Source organism: Zingiber officinale, chromosome 5A (genome assembly GCF_018446385.1).
Source record: "Zingiber officinale cultivar Zhangliang chromosome 5A, Zo_v1.1, whole genome shotgun sequence".
In the NCBI taxonomy this organism is placed as follows: domain Eukaryota; kingdom Viridiplantae; phylum Streptophyta; class Magnoliopsida; order Zingiberales; family Zingiberaceae; genus Zingiber; species Zingiber officinale.
The window spans coordinates 10,111,752-10,123,549 of NC_055994.1; the positions used below are offsets into that span (position 1 = coordinate 10,111,752).

General features: G+C 38.2%; 2 protein-coding genes and 1 pseudogene across 2 annotated transcripts; 1 reads left to right on the plus strand and 2 right to left on the minus strand.

The window, feature by feature from the left end:
• Window positions 1-1,844: 1,844 nt before the first annotated feature.
• LOC121979406 (F-box protein At2g05970-like) lies at window positions 1,845-3,074 on the minus strand. Its single transcript, XM_042531398.1, has one exon. It carries the CDS (start codon window positions 3,072-3,074, stop codon window positions 1,845-1,847), a length of 1,230 nt encoding a protein of 409 aa, XP_042387332.1.
• A 1,079-nt stretch (window positions 3,075-4,153) lies between these two features.
• On the plus strand, window positions 4,154-5,403 carry LOC121979407 (annotated as a pseudogene).
• A 1,449-nt stretch (window positions 5,404-6,852) lies between these two features.
• Window positions 6,853-8,010, minus strand: LOC121979408 (F-box/kelch-repeat protein At1g57790-like). The gene has a single exon (XM_042531399.1). It carries the CDS (start codon window positions 8,008-8,010, stop codon window positions 6,853-6,855), a length of 1,158 nt encoding a protein of 385 aa, XP_042387333.1.
• Between the last annotated feature and the right edge of the window lie 3,788 nt (window positions 8,011-11,798).

Below are 11,798 nucleotides of genomic sequence, written 5' to 3' on the forward strand. Positions count from 1 at the left end.
ACACAAAGACGACATCGGCTAGGGGAGGAAACCTTCGCTTGGCGTTGCTCCCTGCTCGTCGGTGGCGATGAAGACGCAGAGAAAGGGAAATCGGGGCAGAGGCAAGGGCAAAGACAGGAAGAGGAGACAGGGAAGAAGAAGAGGAGGAGAAGGGTCGTGGCGGCGGCGTCGGGTGGAGGAGCCGAAGAGGTGAAGAAGAGAAGAGAGGAGAAGAATCGGGCGAATTCGATGACGGGGGAAGGAAGAAAAGAGAAATAGGGCACGCAAGGGAAAAAGAAAATAAAGAAAAGAAAAACAAATGAAAAATCAAACTTATCCTTACTTAAATGGGGTAGCTTAAACAGGTTTTCCCTTGGCTCCATAATTGATCCCCGTAACTTATACCATACAGTCTTCGAAAATTTCTCAAAAAAAATTTAAAATTTTTTAAAAATTTTAGAAAATTCCGTTAAGGTTATTCATCCATTGAACCTTAGTATTAGGTTACGATATTTTACAATCGTGCCTGTCAATTCATGTATGCTACTACTGAACATCATTGGGAAGGTGTTAAGAGAATTCTTCGATATCTTAGATACTATTCTACATGGTCTTCTTTTATATCGTCAGTCTTCCCGAGAATTGATTGCCTACAGTGATGCAGATTGGGCTGGATCTCCCGAAGTTAGACGTTCTACTAGTGGATATGCTATATTTCTTGGGAAAAATCTTGTTTCCTGACTTTCAAAGAAGCAACCTACAGTCTCTCGTTTAAGTACTGACGCTAAATATAAAGCTATCGCTAACGCAACATCAGAAATTATTTGACTACAATCTCTTCTTTCGGAATTACACTTTTTCCCAACTGCCATGCCTAAAATATGGTGTGATAATATTGGAGCAACTTATCTTGTAGCAAATCTTGTTTTTCATGCTCGTACCAAGCATGTGGAGATTGTTTTTCATTTTGCAAGCGAGCGTGTGGCGACTCGACAACTTTTGGTTTCTTACATCTCTACAGAAGATCAAATTGCTGATATATTTACCAATACATTATTTAGACAACGTTTCACCAAGTCAACACTCAAACTTAAGCACTCCCGTTGAGTTTATTAGGGATAATGACAATTATGGAAATAATATCTAATTGATTTCAATTAATTGAGATTTATTATATTTGGCATCACAATAAAGATCGACATGAATCAAATAGGAAAAATAATATTTTCAAGTCTATTATATTTCTATAATTATGATTGTATGTCTTATTTAATATTTCTATTATTATTTTAAACAACTTATATAAATAAATCTATTGACTTTAATAATAAGATCATCAAAAAGTCTTATATTATTTCTCTACTCTATCTATTAATTTCTACAGACATTGCATTCATCTAAGAACCATAAAATTTACGTTCATTTATATTAGACTCAACATATTTAAGATTTCATTTAAGAACCCTGAAATCTTCATTCATTATATATACGACATGACATATCATATCTAGACCTTCATATTTGAACAGTGTAATTTTTCCTCGAGAAGAATAGTGTAATCTTCATTCATTGTTCTTTATGGTGACAAAAAGATGAATACGCTTATCTCCAGCGTCCTCGCTAATCCGTCTCAGGACTAACATGAAAGAGATAAATCATGGATAACTACTAACCTTTAGAATAGTGACTATCACATATTATTCATTGTTCTTTATGATCTTAGTTTTGGAATCCAACGATGAATTAAGGATTACTTAAACAAGCCCAATATCATAATATAAAAATATTCACACACATATATATATATATATATATATAATCCTACATTAATTAAAATCAATTCCAATATTAAAAAAATGAAAGCTTTAAGTTTCCATTGGATCAGCATGCAATGCAATACTGGGTGTAAACCAAACTAGGATGGGCCGCACTCGCTTTTCAGTGCGTGGTAAAAAGTAATAACGCGGAATGTCTTTCCACCGCCCGCCCAAATACTTGCAGAACCGCCGTCGCTTTCGAGAAGATAATGGCGGCAAACTCAAGGAGGTGTAGGTTTCGTCCTCCATGCTGTAAACCAAGTTATCACTAATGCCAATGTCATACAAGTCAATAGAGATATAAATGGAGTTCGACTTCAAATCCGGCAACGAAGACGTATCAATGCAAAGAGAAGAAGCCGCGCTCAAGAATAGACTATACTCTCCCAAATTGTTCATTGTGTTGACAACGCACTTCTCTGTATCCACCTTCCAAACCTCCAATTTGTTGATATAATTTTCTACAGGTCCATCCGTCACGGCCCGTGTGAGCAGTAGATCTTCGGAAGACGCGCAAAGAAAGTAGAAGGTGACATCAATGTCTGGCAGAGCTACCACCGGCGTCCATGTCGGAGTCGAATCCGGCATGATGAGATCATACGCCGCTACGATGACTTCGCCAAGTTCTACAGATACTAACACCGCATAGAGCTTGCCCTCGTGAAAGGCTATGTCGTCATATTCATAGTCATAGTCATAGTCATCGTCATAATCATAATCACCTATAGTTATCATCTTCCACTTCTTATCTTCTGCATTAAGAAGGAACAAAAACTCTTCCTCCATAGAAGGGCAGTCGAATACAAAGGCGACGAAGTAATCTCCACCGCTGGAGGGATCTGAGGACAACACCGCCTTGACGGCCTCCAAATTCCGGCCGTCCACGGTGGGGAACTTAGGAAGGTTGATATGCACGCGGGTGATAGGGTTCAGGAGCTGCACACTAGCCTTGCCGACGGTTATGAGCCAACCATGGGAAGATCCGACGACATTCTTGAGGATGCGAGAAGGGCTTGGGATATCATACACGCGGCCCTCCGCTAAGCTGAAGAAGTTGTAGTTGTTTCGATTGTTAGATTTTCCATTTATGAGGAATTGTTCTTCCGGCACAAGCCATGGGATCTGAGGACGTTGATCGCCGGGGCTGCGGCGGACCTTATCGACCACGGAAGACCAATGCGAGCATACGGCGGCGGAGCAAATGAGGTCGCGGATCGAGAGCTTGGATAAGATTAAGTTCAAGAGATCTGTAGGAATCTCCGACCAAGAAGTAGACATCTAAGAAGAGATGGTGGTGGTGAAGCACGACGGCGGCGGCGGGCTACGGAAACGGCAACAAGCGAATTGAATTGGATATTCCTTTTTAAAGGACGTCGTGCGGGCTATTTCCGTTTCGATGCTTAGCTAGCCTTTTTCGGAAATATTCATATGAATAAGTCAAAATCGATATCTATCTTATTAATATTTATAAATAAGGAAATATTCTATTTATATAAATTATTTTTAAAATAGCATAAAATAAATTATTTTTTTAATTAGAAAAGTAAGATTAGTTTTTTAAGTTGGAAAAATATATATATGCATTTACTATTTGTAGTATTTGAAAAATATATGTGATATTAGAATTCCATCTAAAGCTAAAAATATAAATAATTTTGGCTCAAAATTAGTTCAAAATAAATAAATTCAATTTTGATATTTACTATTTAACTATTTCCGTTTTGGTGCTTAGTCTTTTTCTGAATTAACTTTTCATGACGCGTATTAATATTCATGTGAATAATTCAAAACCATATATATATATTATTAATTTGTTACAAATTATTAGTACAATAATATTTATAATAAGGAAATAGTCTATTTATATAAATTAGTTTTAAAATAACGTAAAATAAATTCATGTTTAAATATTTGATATGAACAATTCCACGTGTTTATTTTTTTTTTTAGAAAATTAAGATTATATACTTGTTTAGTTGTGTAAAATCCATTTCCCTTTTAGTTGGAAAAAATATATAGCTTGATCTTTTATAATTTTAATTTTTTTACCTTGTAAGTAAATTTTTATGAAAATTACTATTGTATTAGATTTTTCTATAAGTTCTTATTCTTTTTAAAATAATTATAGAGAAAATAAATTCATATCTATTATGATTTTTGATAAAGAAACTGCAAATAAGATAACTATAGAATCTGAATTTTATAAAAAAAAAACATATAATTAGAATAAACAAATAGTTTGATGAGAGAATTGAATAACTCTAATATTAATGAGGTGTTTGATTCACAGAATTGAATAACTTTTCCTATGGAATGAAATAAACAATGAATGCCATAGGAACATTTATTCTTGGTTTATGGAATGGAGTTATGAAGGTGTGGCAGGGGCATATATTGTGTTACCTGGTTTGTGCTTCTTGACAACTATCTGGCATTGGGTGTATTCGAACTTAGAATATTCTGTGATGAATGTACGGGCAAACCCTCATTGGGTTTGCCTAAGATCTTTAGAATTCATTTTTTTTTCTCTCAGGATTGACTTGCTTTGGTTTTTACGCATTTCATGTAACAGGTTTGTATGGTCCTGGAATATGGGTGTCCGATCCTTATGGACTAACTGGAAAAGTACAATCTGTAAGTCCTACATGGGGCACGGAAGGCTTTGACCCTTTTGTTCTTGGAGGAATTGTTTCTCATCATATTGCAACAGGTACATTGGGCATATTAGTAGGTTTATTTCATCTTAGTGTCTGTCTACCTCAACGTCTATACAAAGGATTGCGTATGAGCAATATTGAAATTGTACTTTCCAGTAGTATCGTTATTGTTTTTTTTTTTTTGCAGCTTTCATTGTTACTGGAACTATGTGGTATGGTTCAACAACAACTCCAATCGAATTATTTAGTCCCACTCATTATCAGTGGGATCAAGGATACTTTTAACAAGAAATATACTGAAGAGTTAGCGTCAAACTAGACGAAAATCTAAATTTATCAGAAGCTTGGTCTAAAATTCCCCCAAAAATTAGCTTTTTATGATTACATTGGTAATAATCCAGCAAAAGTAGGATTATTCAGAGCAGGGTCAATGGATAACGGAGATGGAATAGCTGATGGATGATTAGGGTACCCTGTCTTTAGAGATAAAGAAGGGCGCGAGCTTTTTGTACATCATATGCCTACTTTTTTTTGAAACATTTCCGGTGGTTTTGGTGGATGGAGACAGAATTGTGAGAGGCGATGTTCCTTTTAGGAGAGCAAAATCAAAGTATAGTGTTGAACAAGTAGGTGTAACTGTTGAGTTCTATAGTGGCAAACTCAATGGAGTCAGTTATAGTGATCTTGTGATGATTAAAAAATATGCTAGACGTGCCCAATTAGGTGAAATTTTTTAATTAGATCGAGCTACTTTGAAATCTGATGGCATTTTTCGTAGCAGTCCAAGGGGTTGGTTCACTTTTGGTCATACTACGTTTGTTTTGCTCTTCTTTTTCGGACACATTAGGCATGGTGCTAGAACCTTGTTTAGAGATATTTTTGCTGATATTGATCCAGATTTGGGTGCTCAAGTGGAATTTGGAGCATTCCAAAAAATAGGAGTTCATTGATGCACTGGCATCAAAGCGGAGAGCTAGGGTTTCTTCAAAAATCCCTTTGTGGCCCGCACAGTTAGTCACTCTGCCCAGCTAAATTTGCAAGTTCCTAAACCTGGGAGTTGGGGAAGGTTCACTACTTAGTTACTTCAAATAAAAATTACTTTTATGTCGGGAAGAAACATTTTCCATTCATCTTTTCTTCATAGTCTATGGATTGTTTGTAACATTTGGTACTGCAACTTATCATTGATGACTTTGATTGTTTAAAGTATGACTCTTTAGTGCTTGATCCATAATTCGACTTGAATTGTCTAGACAAATTCTAAATAATTTATTTGATTGTGTTTTATTATTAGAGAAATTGAGATTATGTTTGTTTTGCTATATAAGCATAAGTTGACCAAAATTATAAAATAAAGGTATAGATGGTGCCAGAAATATTGTGAAATTTAAGCCATTTTAATTTATAAATAGTAGTGTTTGTTAAAATTGTTACATGGAGTTTTATTTATGAAATTTAAGTAATTTGAGTTTATATAATAATTTTGATCAAAATTGTCAAAATTAAATACATAAAATGGCTTTATAAGCGCGAAAGAATATAAAATAGATTCATCTTTTAATTTATCTCAATTTGAGTTTATATGCCAAATGGATTCAAGTTGATTAAAAGTTCAAAAAAAAAGAAGGATATTATCTTTAAATTTGATGTAGTTTTGTTTCATTTCAACATGCACTTGAGTTTGTAAAACTTGAAAAATAAAGACTAATTGTTTATGTGAGATTGTAAGACTTTAATTATATTTGGTTGGCTGCCCGTCCAATATTTTTGAATGGATGAAGTTATTCAAATCATAAGTTTAGAGGATATGACATTCATTTAAGAATCATAAAATCTATATTCATTGCCCCCGGGATAAGGTTGAATTGGCTAGTGCGGAGTAGAGTTCGAATCTTGACAAAGTCAAGGAAAAAAAATCCTCATCTGCGCTAGCTAACTACAGCTTCCTGATTTATCTAGTCATAAATGACCGTAGGGCTGACCGTGTAGAACCGTTGGGGTGGAATCCTTACCATTGTATATACGACATGGTGTATCATCTATCGATTTTAGATTTCGTCTAAGAATCATGAAATCTACATTCATCGTACATATATACGACATGACATATCATATATTGATTTTAGATTTCTTCCTCATGGAGACCTTCATCTTTATCTTTACCCTCGAGAAGAATGACAAAAAAAAGAGTTTCTTTCCTCAACAATTGATTGTGTTAGTCATAAACTCACAGAGGTATCTGATATGAAAATAAAACAAGAAAAGACAGACAAATAATTTCTTATATCTAACATCATAATTTCAAAATATTCATATATGAGTTTATATAATCTCACAATAATTAAAATCAATTCCAAGTACTAGAAAAAATATACATAAAAAAATGAAAGCTTTTAAGTTTACATTGGATCAGCATGGAGCCCAATACTGGGTGCAAACCAAACTAGGACTGGCCGCTGCAGCTTTGTAGATGATGATGCTGACCGCCGCAGCCGCCTTGGAGATGATAACGGAGGCAAACTCAAGGAGGTGAAGCTTTCATCCTCCATGCTGTAAATCAAGTTATCACTAATGCCAATGTCATACAAGTCAATAGAGATATAAATGGAGTTCGACTTCAAATCCGGCAACGAAGACGTATCAATGCAAAGAGAAGAAGCCGCGCTCAAGAATAGACTATACTCTCCCAAATTGTTCATTGTGTTGACAACGCACTTCTCTGTATCCACCTTCCAAACCTCCAATTTGTTAATATAATTTTCTGGTTCATTCATCATGATCCGTGTGAGCAGTAGATCATCGGAAGACGTGCTAAGAAAGTACGAGACGACCTTAAAACCCCAAACGAAGTCTGACAGAGCTACCACCGGCGTCCAAGTCGGAGTCGAATCCATCGTGATGAGATCATACGCCGCTACCATCACTTCAGCATGTAATTCACACCGTGTCACCGCATAGAGCTTGCCCTTGTGAAAGACTATGTCGTCATGATAACCACCTCCGCTTATCATCGTCCACTTCTCATCTCCTGCATTAACAAAGAACAAAAATTTTTTCCGCATAGAACAGCTGTAGAATTCTAAGACGACGCTGTAATCTCCACCTCCGGAGGGATCTGAGGACAGCACCGCCTTGACGGCCTCCAAATGCCGGCCGCCCACGGTGGGGGTCGAAGGAAGGTTGATGTGCACCTGGGTGATAGGGTTCAGGAGCTGCACACTAACCTTGCGGACGGTGATGAGCCAGCCATGAGAAGATCCGACGACAGTCTTGAGCAAGCGAGTGGCGGGGCTTGGGATATCATACACGCGGCCCTCCGATAAGCTGAAGAAGTTGTAGTTGTTTTGAGAGTTACAATCTCCGTCTATAAGGAATTGCCCTTCCGGCACAAGCCATGGTATCTGAGGACGTTGATCACCGGGGCTGCGGCGGAGCTTATCGACTACGGCGGACCAATGTGAGCATACGGCGGCGCTGCGAAAGAGGTCGGGGATGGAGACCTTGGATAGGAGTGAGTATAAGAGATCCGTAGGAATCTCCGACCAAGAAGTAGACATCTAGAAGAGAGATGATGTCGGTGACGCACGGCGGCGGTCTACGGAATTCCCTTGTCTATTTCCGTTGTGTTGCTTAGTCTTTTGTTGAATTATTTTTTTTATACGTATTAATTTTCATGCGAATAAGGAAATATCCACGTATATATTATTAATTCGTTACAAATTATTAGTAGAATAATATTTATAATAAGGAAATATTCTATTTATATAAGTTATTTTTAAAATAGCATAAAATAAATTATTGCTTAAATTTATGTTTGATATGGACTGTACTTTTAATTCCATATGTTTAATTTTTTTAGAAAATTAAGATTATGTACTTGTTGAGTTGTGTAAAATCTATTTCCTTTTTGGTTGGAAAAATATATAGCAAGATATTTTATAATTTTAATTTTTTTTTTTACCTTGTTAGTAAATTTTTATGAAAAAAACGTACATTTAGAATAGACAAATAATTTGATCAGGACGAAATTAATGTGGTGAAATTTTTATTGATTTTTTTTTAAAAATTAATCATTTCAATTATATTATTGATATTTTTTACTCTTCAAAATAGGTTTGAACGTTAAAGATATATGAAAATAACATGTTAATTGTTATGTAAATAATGATATTATCGATTATGTTTGCCCATTTTATTCTATAGTTTCTTTTATAAGTAACTATATTCTATTCTTTATCAATAAATACGTGGAGAAATTTCCAACATTTAATTCCATGTATTATCAAGCTAATCAGAATTTTAACACCGTTATTATTATTGAAACAATCTTTTTGACCATATGGATTTTGATGTTTAGACAAAATTTAAATCAAGTCATCTTAATTTTATATATTATCAAACTAATCAGAATTTTAACACCGTTACAATCGACAGCTTGAGATCATCTGCTCAAACGACTGTAACTATAAGTTACCTTGTGCATCTGGCACAAACTCAGAAGTGTGAAATAGAACTTCTAAGACGATCATAAAAATTATAATGAGTTTACATCCAACAAAACTTAAAACGAATTCGTAGTGGTGCAATGGCGGCAGAAAATGTTGAGATGCAATAGGTTTAATATGTGCCAACCTCCTCCGCCCTGATTGAGTCTATCCTAATCACACATGGGGAAAGACAAGAGAAGTTCAGAAGCTTGAACTTTAAGTGTTGACAGTAGAAGATGTTCTTCTACTTGCTCCCACTGAATCTGACACGTCTCTTGACTAAGGAACCACCCAAGTTGGTTGAGGGTGTAAATTATGTGAAAACCATTATGGCAGTTGACAAATGGAATGAGTCTGTGTTCCTCTGTCGAAATTACATCCTGAATAGTCTTACCGACTCGCTATACATTATGTACTGTGAGAAGAAAATGGCAAGAGTACTATGGGAATCCCTAGACAATAAATATAAATCGGAGGATGCTAGGGCTAAAAAGTTAATTATGTTAGGATCGATGATCGCGGCTAGAGAGGGGGGTGTGAATAGCCGCCCCAAATTACTCGTTTCTTTCTACAAATCAAAGTTAGCGCAGCGGAAAATACAACAAAGAAACGAAAGAGAAGAAAACCAAACCTTAACACAAGGATGTAACGAGGTTCGGAGATTAGGGCTCCTACTCCTCGGCGTGTCCGTAAGGTGGACGAGTCCAGTCAATCCGTCAGTGGATGAGCCCCCGTAAAACCGGCTAATATAAACTCCTTCTGGGTGGAGAAACCTCGCCACAAAACTTGCAACAACAAGAAGGAGTACAAGAAATACAAGTAGAAAGACAAGAACAATGTACAAACACTAACTCGCCTTCTCGTCGACTGCCTGTGAAGCAACAACTTCTCGGACAACAGCAGCAGCTGACCGTCGACTGGAAGCTCACACGAAGCTTACTGGGGAGAGCTCAAACCAAGCTCAGATCGCAAGCAGCAGCAAGCTAGAAGAAGGAGAGGAAGAAGAGAGAGCCATCCCTGTAGTCCTCGACCTCTTTATATTACCTGTGCCTGCGAAGAACCTGCAACGAAGACAGAAGACGCAGAACCTAGCCGTTGTTACTCACAACGGCTAGATCCAGACCGATCAGGCTTCACCCTGATCGGTCTGGGCCTTGCCTGATTGGTCGTGGGGACCAATCAGGCCCTGTGCTGATCGGTCCCTAGACCGATCAGAAGGCTTCACAGAGAGTTGCCCAACTCTCTGTGTGGAATCTGATCGGTCCTTGGACCGATCCCACCTCAGGTGGTAGCGTCCCTGATCGGTCCCGGGGACCGATCAGGCTCCATGCTGATCGGTCCCCAGACCGATCAGTAAGCCCACAGAACCATGATCGCCTTTTGTTTGTTATCTGATTGGTCACCAGATCGATCAGATACACAAACGTATCACTGGATTGGTCTGCAGACCGATCCATAGCTTGGTTTTTGCCCAAACCAAGTCCCAAGTCTCCCAAACCAACATCCGGTCAACCTTGACCTGTTGGTACATCATGCTTAGCATCCGGTCACTCCCTTGACCTGCTAAGACTCCCCACCAAGTGTCCGGTCAATCCCTTTGACCCACTTGGACTTTTCTCTTCGTGTCAAGTATCCGGTCACTCCCTTGACCTACTTGACCTTCTCAACACCAGATGTCCGATCATCCTTGATCCATCTGGATTTTCCCTTGCCCGGCTTCACTCACCAGGACTTTCACCTAGCTTCACTCACTAGGGTTTTCACCTGGCTTCACTCACCAGGATTTCCAATCTGCCCGGTTTCACTCACCAGGACTTTCCCACTGCCTGGCTTCACTCACCAGGACTTTCCCTTTCACCTAGCTTCACTCACTAGGATTTTCACCGTGCCAAGTCTCCATACTTGGACTTTTCCCGTGCCAAGCTCCCTGCTTGGACTTTTCACCATGCCAAACTCCCTGCTTGGACTTTTCCCATGCCAAGCTCCCTGCTTGGACTTTTCCCGTGCCAAGCTCCCTGCTTGGACTTTTCACCATGCCAAACTCCCTGCTTGGACTTTTCCCATGCCAAGCTCCCTGCTTGGACTTTTCCCGTGCCAAGCTCCCTGCTTGGACTTTTCCCACGCCAAGCTCCCTGCTTGGACTTTTCCCGTGCCAAGCTCCCTGCTTGGACTTTTCCCAGTCAGGTCAATTCACCTCGGGTCAACCAGGTCAACCTTGACCATAAGGTTGCACCAACACTCTCCCATCAAAATACAACTCTTCTGGTTTTGTCAAACATCAAAATACAACTCGAGTCAGGTCAACTCGAGTCGGGTCAACCAGGTCAACCTTGACCTAAGGTTGCACCAACAATCTCCCCCTTTTTGATGTTTGACAATACCTTTTAAGTTAGGCTAATCCAATAGCCTCAACTTTCCTCATGCCACTAGGTAATGAAACATAAGTTACAACCTTACATTCTCCTTCTAAGAAGGCAACCTCCTTCTTAGATAATGAAGGTCTAACTTAAACCCTTCATTCTCCCCCTATTGGCACACATCAACAAACTCTCCCCCTGAAGAGTAAGTTATCGTTGTTCACAACTTCACTCGTCGTGATCAACAAACTCTCCCACTAACTCCAATGTTCTTCCTTGAACATTCTCTAGACATTCTTCCCCTTTTTGACACACATCAAAAGGAGTGAATCAAGGTCAAGAGTTTCTTCCTAATGAAAGTCCCATACCTTTCATTGAAACTCTTAATTTCCCCCTTGACACTAGAGTCAACACTCAACTTAGTGATAATCCCATATCACTCAAGTCTTTAGGAGTAAAAACTCCCCCTAAAAGTCAACTCCCCCTTGACTAATAGGTAAA

What these genes read in the sequence shown, in the direction of transcription:
- LOC121979408 (XM_042531399.1), bottom strand. Translation starts at nt 8,010, where the DNA reads ATGTCTACTTCTTGGTCGGAGATTCCTACGGATCTCTTATACTCACTC.
- LOC121979406 (XM_042531398.1), bottom strand. Translation starts at nt 3,074, where the DNA reads ATGTCTACTTCTTGGTCGGAGATTCCTACAGATCTCTTGAACTTAATC.